Below are 20342 nucleotides of genomic sequence, written 5' to 3' on the forward strand. Positions count from 1 at the left end.
GGTCCTGACATTTGAGTAGATTTTAATTTAAGAGATTCAAAAAAAAGGAGAATATGAAGAAAACCAAATAATATAATATTTCATAACAAAAATATTTATATCCACAAAACTGCTTAACACCATTCGTGAAACCCGGGTTTCAAAACTGGTTTTTATAACGATACCCTGTCTTAAGTTTTGGGCTCTGGGCCCAAAACTTAAGACAGGGTATCGTTATTAAAACCAGTTCTAAAACCCGGGTTTTATGAACGGGGTTAGGGAGTTTTGTGAAAATAAATATTTTTGTTATGAAATATTATATAATTCAGTTTGTTTATGTTTTCCATTTTTTTCGAATCTCTTAAAACAAAATCTACACAAGTGTTAAGACCCCAAAAAGGAAACTCAGGAGTCTCGTTCAATGATACTCTTTTAAATTTCAGGCTCTGGGGTCTCCCACCAAACACGATAATTTCTAGAACGGGTTTCTAAAAAATCTCGTTTTTATTCGTTAATTATATTCTTTCTTTTTCTTTATAATAGTACAACTTTAATATTGAGCATTAAAAGGTTTTGTCATGAATTCATAATTCAAACTTTTTATCCCAATAAATTCTCAGCACGTCAAACGTCAAATAAGAAAATGAAAATAAATCTCTCTCCCCGGATGCCTGAGTATAACATACTCGTCATTTGAAAAAATCTTGACAGTTTAAAATGTTATTTTCCTTATTTTTTAGTTTCTCTCGCCTGTATGTAAGTTTAGTAGTATATAACCTTGACGCGGATATGTAAACACACATTTGGAATAGAAAGTCAATAAGCATCTAAGGTATTCCTCGATACTAATTTGAAAAGAAAATAAAAAGTTTAAATATTATTTTTGAGTTTCAGTGTTTAATGTTTACAATAGGGGGTTGGGTACAATGTAGAAGTATTTAACCGTAAAATGTAAGTATTATGTTAATAATTAAGATTATCCTGTTGCTATATTTTAAACATAGATTTTGTTTAAAATTCGGTGATGGTGATGGACCAAACCTCTGTAGAGTAAAAAAGTAGTTGTTAGTTCCACATTTATTGAAAATATATTTCGGTCTGGGTTGACCCTCGTCAGTTCTTGAGATTGTTCGTCGTACATTTTCTTCAGAAGTGGGGGGGGGGCATTAATTTAGTTCAGTGTACATTTTCTTCAGAAGGGGAGAGAGAGGGAGGGGTTTGTCGGGACGCCAGTCGATTGTTTGTAAAGTGTAAAAACACCAAACAAAGGGGTTGGAGACTAGACAAACATAAGTTTACGTAGACAAACATTAGAAAAGGAGAAAATATATATCTTTTAGAAAATTAGTCTAGCAAATTTATTACTTTCAGAAAATCAGTCTAGCAAATTTATTACTTTCAGAAAATCAGTCTAGCAAATTTATTACTTTCAGAAAGTCAGGCTAGCAAATATATTACTAAAAAATGAGGTTAGGAAAATATCAGGATTGCAGACAAAGAATAATAGTATTACAATGATAAAAACTTATGTGTTTTAAATCTGTTAAAAACTCCCTCAAATGGATTCAGCAGTCCCTACACCCCTTTAATAAAATCATTCCTAAACTAATTAAAATAAAATTCAAAAGTTTACGCTTCAGGTTTAAATAACTCTGACTATGTAGCTTAGCTTAAACAAAAAGCTTGAGAGAAATTATAGGAGAGAGTATTCAGAAATTAGAATTAAAAAGAAAAATCTAAAAAACAGGAAAAACAAATTTGTTTGAATAAGATTTACAAATATAAGATTGCACACTGCAGATTATACAGTTTATCAAGCATAGACTAGAACTAAACTAAACATTGAGAGAGCATTAATCCTTGTTTCTCTTTTATCCAACCACATCAATCTTCAGAATATTCTACCACTATCAATCAATCCACTCTAGTTCCTTTCCTCTCCCATACTCCAGTTCCTCTCTTCTTCCCCCATACTCCAGTTCTTCTCTTCTTCTCCCATCCTCTAGTTCTTCTCTTCTTCTCCCATACTCCAGTTCTTCTCTTCTTCTCCCATACCCCAGTTCTTCTCTTCTTCTCCCATACTCCAGTTCTTCTCTTCTTCTCCCATACTCCAGTTCTTCTCTTCTTCTCCCATCCTCAGTTCTTCTCTTCTTCTCCCATACTCAGTTCTTCTCTTCTTCTCCCATACTTAGTTCTTCTCTTCTTCTCCATTACTCCAGTTCTTCTTTTCTTCTCCCATACTCAGTTCTTCTCTTCCTCTCCCATACTCCAGTTCCTCTCTTCTTCTCCCATACTTCAGTTCCTTTCCCCTCCCATACTCCAGTTCTTCTCTTCTTCTCCCATACTCCAGTTCCTCTCTTCTTCTCTCATACTCCAGTTCTTCTCTTCTTCTCCCATACTCTAGTCTAGTGCCCTTCCTTCTCATTTTTCTTCCTTTTCTTCCCGCTGAACGTTTTCATTTCTATTTTCTCTCTTATCATTTTCATATTTTTACACCTTCTCCTTTTCTTATTCTGCTATCTTTCACGTAAAAACCTAGTGTATGTTTGAATTAAAGAATCCCCTATATCAAGTTTAAACAAACTCAAGTCATTATTTTAGATGGTCGAATGAACATAAAAACCACAGCACTTGTACAGTACGGTGTGTACATAGAGCACTTGTACAGTACGGTGTGTACATAGAACCAATTCATTTAATAAGTTAACTTTTAAGCTATTTCATATTTGTAAAACTTTTTGCTTACAAAAAATATCAAACATCAGATTGCATAGATATCGTCTTCCTATTCCACATTTTTATGGGTATCACGATAGATATATCAGCAAAAGAATATTACACTAAAGGCGGGTCAAGAAGACCAAACTCGTTATTAGAGGTGAAGTAGTACAATAAATGATTAACTCAAATCTGACATGATAATTATATTCTATCTATCTATTCGTTAAATACATGCCTACAGTGAGAATAGGAAGACGACTGTTAGACTTAAGTTATAGCTTGAAATAGTTCAGTAAACATTAAACACAGCACTTGTTGAAAGACCCAATTCACTAAATAAGTTGATTATTAAGCTCACACACAACCGGTGTACATTGGTATATCCGAACTGGGCCAACCTTTTGGTCCTGGTTTGGACTGTCCCGCCTGGTCATACGGTCTGACTTCAGGCTCCTTCTATTTGAATTTACATCCACTAAAGCGGTAGAGGAACGTGATCTATTAGTAAAACTTGTTGCATAAAAATAATATCAAATAAACAATATATTAATAATCAACTCAAATCTAACATAATAATTATATTTTATCTATCTATCTATATACAGTATATATATATAACTTTAAACAGTTCAAAGTACATTAAATCAGCACTTGTGCAGTGTTGACAGACCTAATTCCAAAGAGAATAGAATATATATTAGAGTGGAATTTTCTAGAAAAAAGTGTAAAACGGCCATTTTGTTGTACTGTTTCCATACTGCAAGTGTACTTCACATATTTGTGTTATATAACCTTTTGGGCCCTGGAACATCATTTCATAGAAAATCTAAAATTAATATTAAAAGAAAACCAAATTATGAAATAGGCTGGTTTCATAATTGACCAATGATCATTTTACATAGATGCTATGCCGCTCACTTTACAAACGATAATTTTCCGTTATAACTATAAATCAAATGATGGTTTTTATTCACCTAATTCATTTTATATAGTTTATTTAACAGCTTTAAAAAATTCGAAATTGAAATGGATAGTCTAGGGAACATACTGTATTAATGTTCTATACTGCATATAATTTGTGAACATTTACATGATTTGTACACTTTGAACNGGAACCCCGCCCCCGCCCCATCTTTGTCAAGATCCTAGGCCTAATAGTATTCAACAACATTCCTCTGACTCATTTGCACCAAATATAAGAACTTAAAATTTGTAAACTTTTTCGCAAATTGGCAGAAAAACAAATCCGCAAAAAAAAATCTAAAGGATGCAGATCAAACTTAGCCTGCCTCACAATTAATTATGCATGCATGTCTTTAAATCAATATTTTTAACCAAATGTACTGTAATGTAAAATTTATTTTCAGAATAACTTTAAATTAAAAAATTGCATCATTCTTAATTAAATCTTCACGCTACAAATTAATAAATTTGGCACCTCCCCCCCAAATAACTAAAAAATCCATGGCTTAAAATGAAGTTTTAGTATTTTCAACATTTTGATTTCTTCAATAATATTTATGTGTTTACTCTTTAGTTTGAGCTTGTGCACACTTCACACTCCTCCTCAACAAAATATAAGTTTGATTAAAAACACATTGGATGAGACCTGTCCCATGAGTGAAAGCTGGATATCTGTTGGACTTATTTTCACCAGTTTTTAAAATCTGATATGATCCTTCTTGGTGTAGCCATAGACCATGGATTTTAAAGGTGTTCCAGTACTTTTAATAAACATTTTCAAGAACAAGAAAATATTTTATCAAAGGTCAATTGAGGTCATCATGACTGTTTTTGTCTGTTCCGCGCGAGCAGAGCTAGTTAGGTTCAATATCATAACAAAACTGTTGAAAAAGTACCGTGTGATCTAAAACTATGATTGAAAACATTGTATCTTGTTCCAAACGTAAGATATTGCGTAGAGATATTTTATTTATGTATTTCGGGTTTCTATGGTCTATAACTATACCAACAAGAAGGATCAAATCAGATCTTAAAAAAAGGTGAACATAAGTCCAACAGATATCCAGCTTTCACTCATGGGATAGGTCTCATCCAATGGGTTTTTAATCAAACTTATATTTTTGTTCAGGACGGGTGTGTGTATTTGTTTCTAGAATTATTGTTTTCCTTGTTATATTATTTTTTCGACATGATGTAAGTTTCCATAATCATGTTTATGTTTTTGTTTATGACTTTTTCATATGAACTCATTACCAACTTGTTATTACATGCCCCCCCCNGTGAGCAGAGATTGAAGAAGTTCAGACGGTTCAGTAGTGAGCAGAGATTGAAGAAGTTCAGACGGTTCAGTAGTGAGCAGAGATTGAAGAAGTTCAGACGGTTCAGTAGTGAGCAGAGATTGAAGAAGTTCAGACGGTTCAGTAGTGAGCAGAGATTGAAGAAGTTCAGACGGTTCAGTAGTGAGCAGAGATTGAAGAAGTTCAGACGGTTCAGTAGTGAGCAGAGATTGAAGAAGTTCAGACGGTTCAGTAGTGAGCAGAGATTGAAGAAGTTCAGACGGTTCAGTAGTGAGCAGAGATTGAAGAAGTTCAGACGGTTCAGTAGTGAGCAGAGATTGAAGAAGTTCAGACGGTTCAGTAGTGAGCAGAGATTGAAGAAGTTCAGACGGTTCAGTAGTGAGCAGAGATTGAAGAAGTTCAGACGGTTCAGTAGTGAGCAGAGATTGAAGAAGTTCAGACGGTTCATTAGTGAGCAGAGATTGAAGAAGTTCAGACGGTTCAGTAGTGAGCAGAGATTGATTTTCGCGAGAAAAAATGAATACAACCTTTAAAATCTTAACTTTATACTAATCCTAATTATAGACTTTAAAATATTCTAACCAAGGTTCTCTTCAGCTCATAAAATCATATTTAATGGCTAAAAAACACATACTTAAAACTTTTATTTCGATATTTTGGCTTAACTATTCATTTATTTTGTTTTTCTGGTATTAAAATGAAATATTCTAGTTCCAAATATAAACTATTTATTTATTTTACCAATGTATTTATCATAAAATGTAAAAAAAACATCTAAAAATTGAATTTGTTGGTTCAAATATATAAATATTATCAAATGTCAACAAAAATTGTTTAATCTTGGAAAGTTTTCCATATAAAAATATGAGACGCAATAATAATGCACAATTGCTAAGCATTATAATGTCGGTTATACCGAATTCAAAATTTGGAGAATGAGAAGGGAGGAGTAAGGAGGGAAATAGAGGGGAAGGAGAATGAAATTGAGAAGGAGAAAGGGGAGGAGAATGAGGTTGGAAAAAGGGAAGGAGGAAGGGGAAGGGAGTAAGGGGAGAGGAGTAAGGGAAGTGAAGGAGAAGTCTCAGATTTAATCTTTTTCCTAGGACATTACATTTTTTGGCATTTTGCAAGAATATTCTTTCATCTCTCCTAAACTATTATTTAGAATCATGATGACAAAGATTGTCAAAAACTTTCTTTTGATGCTAGAATTGATTTTATACCAGTGTCATCTTCATCTTTTATTTTCATCCTTTTTCAATAGAAAAACATTCTGCGAAGGAATTTTTCATCTCAAAACTTATTTACTACAGTACATATTATACTGAACACTGTACACTGAATATTATTTACTAGTGGTGTTCAGTACATATTATACTGAACACTGTACACTGAATATTATAATTATTTTAACCACATTTTTAACCACATTATTTTAACCACATTTTAACCACATTATTTTAACCACATTTTTAACCACATTATTTTTCAGGTAATTTTTCTTGAACAGCTGATTTAGTGACTCTAGAAGATCGAAGAACAGCTGATTGAGTGACTCTTGATGGTTATGAAGAACTGATTTAGTGAAGATAGAAGATCTATTGATGGTTTAAGAATAATTGATTAAGTGACTCTTAATGGTTTAAGAACAAGTGATTTTGTGACTTATGTTTTAAGCACAACTGACTTAGTGACTCTTGATGCTTTATAAACAGCTGAATTAGTGACTCTTAATGTTTTAAGAACAGTTGATTTAGTGACTTTTGATAGATTATGAACAGCTGATTAAGTGACTCTTAATGGTTCAAGAACAGCTGATTTTGTGACTCTTGATGGTTTATGAACAGCTGACAATCGACTCTTGACAATTTATGAACAGCTGATTAAATGACTCTTGATGGTTTATGAACAGCTGATTAAGTGACTCTTAATGGTTTAAGAACAGCTGATTTTGTGACTCTTGATGGTTTATGAACAGCTGACAATCGACTCTTGACGATTTATGAACAGCTGATTAAATGACTCTTGATGGTTTATGAACAGCTGATTTAGTGACTCTTGATGATTTATGAACAGCTGATAAAGTAACTCTTGATGGTTTATGAACAGCTGATTTAATGACTCTTGATGGTTTATGAACAGCTGATAAAGTTACTCTTGATGATTTAAGAACAGCTGATTTAGTGACTCTTGATGGTTTATGAATTTTCAAGTGAATTTTGAGGATTTAAGAACCGCGGATTTAGTGACAAACATGGAGTTTCGAGCAGAATAGATTAGAGCAAATATGAACTATGACGACATTAACTCATCCTACATTGAGTACGGAGACTATGGGTTTGTGTTTGAGGATAGTCCAGGACGGGTTGAATGTGAGACAGAGGAGAGAGATTGGTTGGAGTCCAACCAGGAGAAAACTGGAACCTTCTGCCCACCATATTGGGACAGGAAAATACTCAAATATTATTCATTATTATTTTCAAAACTAAAATTTCAAAATTTAATGAAAGTTTTAAATTTTAAAAGTATACTATATGCGCCAGTAGAAAATTGAACCTGGAGGTTGGTTTAAATCATCCAGACTTAAATTTTTTTAAATTTTATTTTTCCTTGCTAAGTTTTAACGCAGATTTTCTACGATATGTTAAAATTCGTCTTTTTATTCATATTAACTTATCTAATATTCTTATATTTATTAAACTTATATATACAGGGTTACCCGCAAAGAATGACAGAGACAACTGCAGGGAATTTTTCTGACTGTTTCCATATTTTTATTATTCCGTTTCGGTGTATGTTAAGATAACTAAGGTAACAAAGCGCATTGAGAAGGTTTCTGGAAAGGCTCCTACGTAGAAGTGTTCGTAACCCAAACTGAAAAGAAATGTTTATTCTAAAAGAATTCTATGAATTTAGAAGAATATCAATTACTAAGTAATAATCATTAAGTTTTACAAATTTATTAGATCTTTAAAATATAAAAATGCTGAATTCTTAAATAATAATAAATAAAAGTGTCTGGTAAGAAATAATTGATATCGTACTTTGTTTTACGATTCTTTACACGTAACCACATGACCAATTATATTCTTCAAAAAAGTAATTTGTACATGCAGATTATGCAGTATTTACACATCACGTGACATAATTCAAAATGGCGACGAAACATTTAACATCATCAAATCTCCCAAAATGTTTGGTTTGGTTTCTGAATTGAATTTGTTTGAGTAAATAGGATATCCTGCTGGTCCCCGACCGAAGCCGGAGATACAGCTAGTCTCCCTTGTATGGCGGAATTAAATGGACTTCTTTATGATACCTCAAGTAAGTATCAGAGTTATAGGCAAAAAAAGTAGCACTAGGAGAAAAAAATGAACTTTTTATACTTATCCGTCAAAGCAGTTTTTCTTTCATTAAATATTTGGTGTAGAACAATTCTTTCTGCAGATTATTAAAATAATATTCTCTTCTTTTCCATTTTTAATTCAAACCAATCTGCACAATTTGAATTCGAAACCATTCTTTCATTCCATCTTTAATTCAGAATACATCCTTCCTTTTATGTCAGGTTAAAAACCATCCTTCCGTTTTATATTTGTTTTTATAAATCATCCTTTTTTTAAGGTTTAGCTTGAAACCATCCTTTCTTTTTTTAAGCTCTAGTTTACAACTATCCTTCCGTTGTATATTTGAATTCTATAAACATCCTTTCTTTTTAAAGTCTGGTTTAAACCATCCTTTCTTTTTAAAGGTCTGGTTTAAACCATCCTTTTTTTTTAAGGTCTGGTTTAAACCATCCTTTCTTTTTAAAGGTCTGGTTTAAACCATCTTTTCTTTTTTAGGTGTGGTTTAAAATCATCCTTTCTTTTTTAAGTTCTGGTTTAAACCATCCTTTCTTTTTAAAGGTCTGGTTTAAACCATCCTTTCTTTTTAAGGTCTGGTTTAAAATCATTCATCCTTTCTTTTTAAGGTCTGGTTTAAACCATCTTTTCTTTTTTAGGTCTGGTTTAAAATCATCCTTCTTTTTAAGGTCTGGTTTAAACCATCCTTTCTTTTTTTAGGTCTGGTTTAAAACCATTTTTTCTTTTTTTAAGGTCTGGTTTAAAACCATTCTTTCTTTTTTTAAGGTCTGGTTTAAAACCATTCTTTCTTTTTTTAGGTCTGGTTTAAAACCATCCTTTCTTTTTTAGATCTGGTGTAAATCCATCCTTCTTCTTAAGGTCTGGTTTAAAACCATCCTTTCATTTTTTAGGTCTGGTTTAAAACCATCCTTTCTTTTTTAGATCTGGTGTAAATCCATCCTTCTTTTTAAGGTCTGGTTAAAAACCATCCTTTCTTTTTTAAGGTCTGGTTTAAAACCATTCTTCTTTTTAAAGTTCTGGCTTCCTTTCTTAAGGTCTGCAGGTTGAAACCATCCTTCTTTTTTAATGTCTGGTTTAAAACCATCCTACTTTTTTCAGTTTTGGTTTAAAATCATCCTTTTTCAGATTGTTAAGATATGGGGATAAGAATATTTGGGTTTGTGGCAAAGACTTTTAATTCCTTTCTATTTGATTTTGCATAGTTCTTTTACTAACCAGTCCTAACTGTAGAATAGAATATATTTGTTGTGATTTTAATGAGGATTAGAAGAGCAGTCTTGATTAATGATTAGTTTAAGATTATATATGATATAAATGTAAGGTGTGGGTAGAAACATTGGGAAAATTGGAACATATGAGCCACTTCGAAACCTTTTGAATGAATATTGAAAAATGTTCCAGTTGGAAAATGGAAGAAAGGAAATCTTGTTTCATATGTTAAATTATGAGCACCGTAGTCAACCATTATATTATTATACCATTATACCATTATATTATTATAATTATGAGCATATTAATACACCGTAGTCAACCATTGATGAGCCAATTTGAGTCCTTGGACTCGAATAATTTAAATTACGGGGACACGTTTATGAGAAAATATTTTTTAATAATGATTGAATTACTCCTCCTAACTTGCAGCAAAAATATGAGTTTTTTTGAATATAGAGATTTAATGATAGTCCAAAATATAGAGATTTAATGATAGTCCAAAATATAGAGATTTATTGATAGTACAAAATATAGATATTTAATGATAGTACAAAATATAGAGATTTAATGATAGTCCAAAATATAGAGATTTAATGAGAGTACAAAATATAGATATTTAATGATATTTCAAAATATTGAGAATAAATAATAGTTTAAAATATTGAGATTTATTTATAGTACAAAATATAGAGATTTTATGATATTTCAAAATATTGAGAATAAATAATAGTTTAAAATATTGAGATTTATTTATAGTACAAAATATAGAGATTTAATGATATTGAGAATTAATAATAGTTTAAAATATTGAGATTTAATATTAGTCCAAAATATTGAGAATTTATAATTGTCGAAAATATTGAGATTTAATAATAGTCCAAAATATTGAGATTTAATGATAGTTCAAAATATAGTGATTTAATAATAGTCCAAAATATTGAGAATTTATAATTGTCCAAAATATTGAGATTTAATAATAGTCCAAAATATTGAGATTTGTTGATAGTACAAAATATAGAGATTTAATGATATTTCAAAATATTGAGAATTAATAATAGTCCAAAATATTGAGATTTAATGATAGTTCAAAATATAGTAATTTAATAATAGTCCAAAATATTGAGAATTTATAATTTTCCAAAATATTGAGATTTAATAATAGTCCAAAATATTGAGATTTAATGATAGTTCAAAATATAGTGATTTAATAATAGTCCAAAATATTGAGAATTTATAATTGTCCAAAATATTGAGATTTAATAATATATTGAGATTTGTTGTTAAAATATTGAGATTTGTTGATAGTACAATATATAGAGATTCAATGATATTTCAAAATATTGAGAATTTATAATTGTCCAAAATATTGGGATTTAATTAGAGGACAAAATAAAGAGATTTAATGATAGTGAAAAATAAAGTCATATAAAAGGATATATTGAGATTTGATGGTCTAAAAACTAAAAACATTTGAGATAAAAGTCCTATTGATATTGTTGATGATAATGGTTTATCTATCTATTTATATAATAGGTGTCAGATTGTCGATAATGGATGAAGGATGATAAAGTCTAATGATTTTTTCTTCTATGCTTCATATCCCATTGGAAAACAAAATAGGAGAGAAAACTATACAGTATAACAACCAAATTAAAGTTGAATGTGGGGAGGGCAGGCCAGCGGTCATTGAACACAAAAAGGAGAAAGATAAAGATCAAGTTATTAAAAAGTTGAAAAAACTCTTACGGAAAAACCAAAAAAGCGCAGATAAAAAAAAATACAGCCATAGATTAATTAACAATAGCAGATAGAAGACTATATGTCGTCTTTTTAAGATTCAGGGGTTGTTCGTTTACATTAACCCTGAGGCAGAGGCCCAAAGGAGTTACGCGCATGTCCTGTAATTCAACACTGTCTGAGCGGAACTCCTTTGCCTCAGGGTTATTGTAAAAGAAAAACCCATAAATCTTGAAAAGACGACATCTAGTGTCCCGTCTGTTATTGTTAATTAATCTATTAATATAGCAGAATGGGAGCGCACAGGATTATGTTCAAGAAATATGGTTCCAAAAAAAGTTTATAGAGTTTTTTTCCTATGTACGCTATTGCTGAATATGATGGTGAACTACTGCGTGTAGAGGACATCTTATCTATATTTGGTAAAAAAACTCATTAAACTCAATATAGAGAGAAGATAGAAAATAATTATTATCATTTTAAACCATCAAAGGAGAAACATTTTTCTATCATACATCTATCTACATTTTTCATTTACTTGCTGATGGAAAAATAGTCTTAAAGAACCTTGGATGAAGGATGAAGATTGAAGGTTGGAGGTTGAAGGATGAATGTTCAAGGCTGAAGGTTGAAGGATGACAGATGAGAGATGAAGGATAAAGGTTGAAGGTTGAAGGTTGAAGGTTGAAGGATTAAGGATGAAGGATAAGGATGAAGGATTAAGGATGAAGATAGCATTAAGGATGAAATATGAAGGATGAAGGATGAAAGATGAAGATAGGATGAAGGATGAAGGATGAAGGATGAAGGATCAAGGATGAAGGATGAAGGATCAAGGATGAAAGATGGAGGATGAATGATGCAAGATGAAAGAATAAATAATAAAGGATGTAAGATAAAGGATGTAGGATAAAGGATACAGGATAAAGGATGAAGGATGAAAGATGAAGGATGAAGGATGAAGGATAAAAGATGAAGGATGAAGGATGAAGGATGAAGGATGAAGGATAAAAGATGAAGTATGAAGGATGGAGGATGAAGGATGAAGGATGAAGGATGAAGGATGCAAGGATGAAAGATGGAGGATGAATGATGCAAGATGAAAGAATAAATAATATGAAGGATGGAGGATGAAGGATGAAGGATGAAGGATGAAGGATGAAGGATGAAGGATGAAGGATGAAGGATGAAGAATGAAGGATAAAGTATGAAGGATGAAGGATGAAGGATGAAGGATGAAGGATAAAAGATGAAGTATGAAGGATGGAGGATGAAGGATGAAGGATGAAGGATGAAGTATAAAGGACAAAGGACGCAGATTGAAGGGTGAAGGATGAACAATAAAATGAATGTCCTCTCTATGAATTGTCCTATCTATGACATGTCCTATCTCTTGAATGAACCATCTATAGAATATCCTATCTATATAATCTGTGTTTAGATAACGCCTCCCTGGAGTGTCTGGAGGGCGGGGTCTGGGCTAACAAGTCAGATTATTCAGCTTGTAAGCCCCCCCCCCTGTATACGCCCTTGGTTGAAAGATGAGAATATGAACCCAATTATTGTTGAGAGACTTCTAACAATACAAACAATTGTTTTTCTTTAGTGTAAAGAAAACTTTATTTTACTGAAAGGGATTGTTCGCTATTTTGAATCATATATTGCGAATCATATATTGCGAACCTACCACTGTCAAGTGACCCCACTATCTTAGAACATAACAGTTCCTTCCTTTTTAAAGAATGTTAACCACAATACTTCATGCAGCATACCGTCCTATACTTCATGCAGTATACCGTCCTATACTTCATGCAGTATACCGTCCTTTACTTCATGCAGTATACCGTCCTATACTTTATGCAATATACCGTCCTTTACTTCATGCAGTATACCGTCCTATACTTCATGCAGTATACCGTCCTATACTTCATGCAGTATACCGTCCTATACTTCATGCAGTATACCGTCCTTTACTTCATGCAATATACCGTCGTATACTCCATGCAAGATACCGTCCTATACTTCATTCATTTTACCGTCCTATACTTCATGCAATATACCGTCCTATGCTTCATGCAGTATACCTTCCTATACTTCATTCAGTAGGTTAAGCCCTCTGAGGCGACGCAGGCTGAAATGGGGGAGGCCGAGAGCAAGGGGGGCCGAGCGCCGCGGCTAGAACAGGGTGGGGTCGAGCGCTGCGGCTAGGAAGTACTTAGGAAGTTGCCGCTTGGGAAATTGCACATTTGGGAAGTTGGCACTTGGGAAAATACCCTTGGGAAGTTGCCACTTGGGAAAAATCCTTTGGGAAAGTACCTAACATCTTAAAGGTGTACACCATCAGGTTGGAAAGATATAGGGGTTAGAATATTATTATTTTTATAATAAAGGGATAAAACTTCTTAAATATACGAATTATAAAAAGAACTGGGTGTGTGACAAAAGCGTGACGCGGTTATTTGGACTGAAAGTTAAAAATCTATTAAAGAATTGTTCAACCCTATAAAGGAAGTTCTGAGTGACATTTTTTACTAAAGTATTTCAAACAATTTTTTTCTATTAATCTGAAATTTAACAACCAATGTTACTAATGGGTATTTGTGTTTTTACAAAACATTTACTAAGATTTATCAGCTTAGAGTTCAGTAATAATAATGATTAAATGTTCCATAAATACAGTTAAAACCAGAAAACTGTAGAATATGAAGACGACATTAAAGCAATACTAAAGTGCATTTGATGTTACAAAGCAAATAGTTTTAAAATCAAGTTATTAAATCACTGTCTGTTTACACTGCACAATTGCTGTGCCTCATATTCATTGGACATTTAAAATCATAACTTGAGTCTAAAAGTCTAGTTTTTAGTTTTTTGGTTATTACTGTATTATTTTCTGGAAATGTACAGTGTAATCTCTACTATCTACTCTGTAAACTAAACGTTATGGTCAAATATAAAATATAAAAATCTCTTAATAACTGATTAACTCGGGGAGAAATTTTGATTGAAATTCCGATAGAAAATACAGAAAATTTATCAAATATTTAAGTTTAAGAAAAGAAACAAAATTATTAAATATCGTGCTTTCTTATATTTCACTTTTTTACATCTGACCCCGGGTTAACATCTGAGACCCAGTGTTGCCTCATTTATAAATTAGAATTAGGCTAGACAACTTATTCTCTAGACTCTAGCCTAGATACAGATCTTATTACGCTTACTGCAGTGTATAGTTTACTCCCTAGGGTATTCTTTAGGTTTCAAGGATTTCTACATAGAGAAAAAAACATAATCCTAAACACTAACGATTTACAAGTATATACAACTGTTTATACTAGAAAAGGCTTCAGGAATAAAAAAGACTAGTTCAACTTAAAGTTTTAAAATTTTAAAATTTTAATTGTCCTAGTGGCTAAGAGTTGAGTTCTGTTTCAGACAATTGTGAACCCATTATTTGCAGCGGTCTGATTGGTTGGAATTGTTGGCAAGTTTGTATGTTTCAACTGACTTCAGGGTTGTACAAAATTTTGAACTTTGAATCGGTGATTCAAGTTTAAGCCAGTGAGCACTGCATATATAGTTGAACCGGCAGTAGGTAGTTCAGTGACATCTCTCCCATTAATTAAATTCGATCCCTCATGTAAATATTAACGTATCTACTTCTTTATGTCTCAAAGATTGACGAGCTATATTATTATTTATTTTTTAATTACAACGTTCCTTTTAATTACAACGTTCCTTTCTAATTACAACGTTCCTTCCTTTACCTTGTTTATGTAGCTTCAAGACTACCTAGTTAAAATAATATGTAGCCTCGATATCAACGAAGAACCATCAATGTTCCTCTTTGGTATAATTCTCAATGTGTATGCTTTTTCACAGTCTATGTAGCCTCAATACCAATTTTTCCTTAAAAATGTATCCGTAAATTCCTTCATAATTTTCTCAAAATGTATGTAAACGATATTGATGTAAAATATTTTTATTTAATCCATGTGAACAATTTTGTACAATTTATATAATCTCGATACGGAGATAATAAATATCTAGATCCTAAAAAAATATTTATTTTTCTATTATTACATATAACTGGGACCAAATAAAATTAAAAATGAGACGTAGCTGAATTCAGCGAGAACCAAAAAACCCTGAAAAAAGTGACCTTTAGAACTTTAAAAAGCCCAAGGAGCATGAGACACAGCATTTGTGTAGTTTAAACAGACCCATTTCATTATATTTGTGATTTCATAAGTGTCTACACTCTTGTGAAACTATTTGCTTTGTAGAAACATCAAATACACCTATGATGTCGTCTTCCTATTCCATTTTTTTCTTACATATATACTAAATTGAACCAAGAGTAGTGGTTCAACTACTTCTACGCTGTTCAACTATAATTAGCTATTCATAAAATCTGGCTCCTGGACACATTTAAATCTACGTCATTGGTATGGTAAAAAATAGAACAAAACATAACTTGAAACAAAAGATTTTCCGTTAGTAATTTTAAACCTAATTTGATAAAACTGACGATTATTTTAAAGAACTGATTCTGGTGGACGGACGATTTTGCTGTACTAACGATTATGTCGAAAGATCGTTCTTAAAAATTTAAGAACAAAATTGGTCGTTAATACAACTTTACTTACACGGAACCCTTGCCTGGTTTTAATTTACTCTGAAGCAAGGAGAATTGAATACAAGGAGGGGGCAATAGGGTTTCCGTACACTTTGCTGTGACGTATTTGGGCTGCTGGAGAACTAGTTTTTTCGTAACAACAATAATAAAGATTGTAAACAATAACACAAATGATAAACAGACATTTGGTGCATCTCTGGCGTTAGATGAAGATTCACCGTTTACTAACTCATGTTTGTTTACATTAGATCGGCTGCCTTTATTATTGTTGTTACGCAAAAACTAGTTCTCCAGCAGTCCAAAAACGTCACAGCAAAGTGTACGCAAACACTATTGCCCCCTCCTTGTATTCAATTCTCCTTGCTCTGAGCCCAAAACTTAAGACAGGGTATCGTTATGAAAACCAGTTTTGAAACCCGGGTTTCAAGAATGGGGTTAGGCAGTTTTGTGGATATCAATATTTTTGTTGTGAAATATTATTTTATTAAGTTTCTTCATATTCTTCATTTTTTTAAATTTCTTAAATCAAAATTTACACAATTGCCAAGACCCCAAAAAGGAAACTCGGGAGTTTCGTTCAACGATACTCTTTTAAATTTCGGGCTCTGAAGTATCACCGATTGCTTTAAATAAAGGTTAGGGATTTCCAAACTCTGGTATAAGGTTAGATCGTGTTTCTGAACTATGCCCTTGTTACCAGAAAAGATTAAAGAAATGAAACAAAACAATTAAACCTCTTTAAGCAGAAATCCCCGTTTTGGAAGGGCTGGCAGGGGTTTCTAGTTTTTAGACAACCAAATTTCAGAGTAAAAACTTTTTTTTGTGTAAAAAAGTTAAAACGCTACATGATCATAGAAATCAATTTACATATTTTTTCACACAAATATCCATGGAAAATATAATATGGCTTTGTTCTAACTAATTAAAAAAAAATTAGATTTTTGAAACTTAAAATTGTTACTGTTGTTACACCGGTTTTATTTAGAACGATTAAATTAATCCCTATGTTTTTTGAAACTCCCTGTATCAACTGAATAATGTTTAGAATTAAATTAATCTTACATTATACATATACTGCCAAGGGTTTAGAAACTTAAAAGTTAAAATTGATAAAGTTGGTTTTAATCAAACTACCGGGAACACCTTAATCTATATAAATATAACCTTAAATTTATTTAACATTGAAATACAACAACAAGCCAATATTTTATTCATAATTTTAGTATTTTCTTGAGAATTATTCAATTTGACCAGATAGAGGCGAACATTTCTAGTTACTTTAATCCAATTAGTTTAAAAATGAATAATGAATGTTTAAAGCTTTAAAATATTTTTGAATTCAAAAAAAATACGATTGCATTCAATTAATAAAACAGATTTTCTAAAATCCAAAAAGTAAAATATAAAAACAAGATTTGTATTTATAAAACTACAGAGAAGTTTTCTATTTTTAACCAAGTATGTTTAGAGTAAATACGGCATTGCGTGACAAATTTTGTGAAATTATATAAATTAATAATCCCCCCCCCCTTCAAGCTATAAACCATATACACAACTTAAGCTGTGCAAAACTTGATTACTTTAAACTAGAACTAGAATTAGTTCCCTTGATTACTATAAACTAGAACTAGAATTAGTTCCAGTGATTACAATAAACTAGAACTAGAATTAGTTCCTTTGATTACTTTAAACTAGAACTAGAATTAGTTCCCTTGATTTCCAAGAACCAGAACTAGAATTAGTTCCCTTGATTACTCGGAACGAGAACTATAATTAGTTCCCTTGATTACAATAAACTAGAACTAGAATTCGTTCCCTTGATTACAATAAACTAGAACTAGAACTAGTTTCCTTGATTACAATAACTAGAACTAGAACTAGTTTCCTTGATTACAATAAACTAGAACTAGAACTATTTCCCTTGATTACACTGTACTAGAACTAGAATTAGTTCCCTTGATTAAAATAAACTAGAACTAGAATTAGTTCCCTTGATTACAATAAACTAGAACTAGAATTAGTTCCCTTGATTACAATAAACTAGAACTAGAACTAGTTCCCTTGATTACAATAAGCTTGAACTAGAATTAGTTCCCTTGATTTCCAAGAACCAGAATTAGAATTATTTCCCTTGATTACTATGAATTAGAACTATTATAAGTTCCCTTGATTACAATAAACTAGAACTAGAATTAGTTCCCTTGATTACACAATCGTAAACATACCAATCAATCTTTATAAAGAAGAGAATTTTTATGTTTCACATAACATTTTATTTTCTAAATTGCTTTGAAAGAGTTTCCAACAAAAACTCCGAAAGTTTTGAAGGGACCTCAACCCCCCCCCCCTTCCCAGTACAAAGGCCTTTATATATGTTTATTTAGATAAATCAAAAATTAATGTCCTAGCTCTTGATAAGAAAACGATCTTAATTTTAAAAACTTTATTGATTAAGAAAACAAATAAAAACTTGAATGTACCTAATTTAAAAAAAATAACTCTCGTTATATTTAGGTCAAGTGGAGAGCCCCCGATAAGTTCGAATGCAATCTCTATTATATATTTCTGTGGACATTCTCTGAGTCTCGTAGCTCTTCTCATAGCATTCTCTATCTGCATATATTTCAAGTAAGTAATCCTAAACCACTGATAAATTAACCCTATCCTCTGATTTATTCTGAAGCATTGAAACTTGGCTTTAATCAAAGTAAGTAAATCTTATCTTCTGTCTGTTTTAAGTTGATTAATCATATTCTCTAACTTAAGTAAGTAAATCTTATCCTTAATTTAAGTAAGTAAACTTTATTCTCTCAATTAAATAAGTAAACCTTATCCTCTCAATTAAGTAAGTAAATCTTATTCTGTCAATTAAGTAAGTAAACTTTATCCTCTCAATTAAGTAAGAAAATCTTATCCTCTCAATTAGATAAGTAAATCTTATCCTCTCAATTAAGTAAGAAAATCTTATCCTCTCAATTAAGTAAGTAAACTTTATCATCTTAATTAAGTAAGTAAATCTTATTCTCTCAATTAAATAAGTCAACTTTATCCTCTTAACTAAGTAAGTAAATTTTATCCTCTCAATTAAGTAAGAAAATCTTATCATCTCAATTAAGTAAGTAAACCTTTAAATCTTTATGTCTAATTCAAGTGAAATATTTCGTTTTGTTAAATTAAGTAATATTTTTAGCGAGTAAACAGTGTTCTTTAATTTCAAAGAATTGTTTTGGCAAAATTGCTTTTAGTTCCCTNAGCAAATCCTTCAAGCAAATCCTTCAAGCAAATCCTTCAAGCAAATCCTTCAAGCAAATCCTTCAAGCAAATCCTTCAAGCAAATCCTTCAAGCAAATCCTTCAAGCAAATCCTTCAAGCAAATCCTTCAAGCAAATCCTTCAAGCAAATCCTTCAAGCAAATCCTTCAAGCAAATCCTTCAAGCAAATCCTTCAAGCAAATCCTTCAAGCAAATCCTCGAAGATATGAAAACTTCCCACTATATAGCATTTCCGCGCAATGCAATTGCACTTGCACAAGTCCACGAAAGTCCGTGAAACGAGATATCGACTGGAAACGTGCTATTTCGTCTAAAGTAGATTTAAAAAATAAAATAAAATTTTTACATCTTTCCTTTAAGATTGGTTTGTTAAAAAATTTGAAAGGAAACAAGCTGCAAAGTATAATCACAAATATAAACATAAACTGAAGGTTTCTTTTCAACTTTTTATTTGACTTTTAGATTCTTTATGTTGATATATATATATATACATATATATACAAGGGGAGTTTAACAGAGAACTGACCTAAATAAATACACTTCACCATATAAACAAAGCATTCTTGGAATAAATAAACAGATTATTGTTACAACTTTGCTATTTTGTATTATTTCATCAAATAAACAAATTTATTTTACTAATGTGTAAGCTAATAAAAAAATAACTCACATTTTTTAACTTCATCGATTATTAATTTCAAATTGTTTGTAACCAGAATAACCTTTACTCCCCAGACTCAAAAAAAAGTAGTTTTTTGACAACTTTTTGAAATTTGACTTCCTTTATCTGCATGTTGTGGCACTTTAAAACAGGATTTCACCAAAAAAGATTAGAATATTTATTTGAATGAATATTTCTAGCTAAAGAATGCCAAGTTTAAGAAACATCCTTTAATCACCTTCTCTATTATTCTTCTTCCTTTATTTACTTTCAATTAAGATATTGAGAAATATCAAATATTTTAAACAGTATTATTCATTATGTAAGTACATAAGGCTCAGAACAACTTTTTTCATTGAAGCAATTGGTTGTTGCGTTAAACAGTGAAATGATGTTGAAAAGCAGAGTGCAGGAATCTACAATATAAATCTACATATTGCAAATATAAAGTAATCAAAATTCAACAACACTTTCACTGATTTGCCGCAAAGGAATTGA

The 20342-nt window shown here is 31.4% G+C and overlaps 1 protein-coding gene across 1 annotated transcript in view; it reads left to right on the top strand.

Annotated features, from left to right (window-relative positions):
- LOC111696747 (diuretic hormone receptor) overlaps nt 1–20342 on the top strand; it is a 68951-nt gene that overhangs the window by 9932 nt on the left and 38677 nt on the right. The window contains exons 2-6 of the mRNA XM_023466469.1: nt 6454–7409; nt 8197–8285; nt 12714–12780; nt 14708–14713; nt 18426–18539. Of these exons, the coding sequence (XP_023322237.1) occupies nt 7249–7409; nt 8197–8285; nt 12714–12780; nt 14708–14713; nt 18426–18539 (437 nt within the window). The 5' untranslated portion in view covers nt 6454–7248. The remainder of the gene's footprint in view (nt 1–6453; nt 7410–8196; nt 8286–12713; nt 12781–14707; nt 14714–18425; nt 18540–20342) is intronic.

This window comes from Eurytemora carolleeae, unplaced genomic scaffold (genome assembly GCF_000591075.1).
Source record: "Eurytemora carolleeae unplaced genomic scaffold, Eaff_2.0 scaffold126, whole genome shotgun sequence".
Classification (NCBI taxonomy): Eukaryota; Metazoa; Arthropoda; class Copepoda; order Calanoida; family Temoridae; genus Eurytemora; species Eurytemora carolleeae.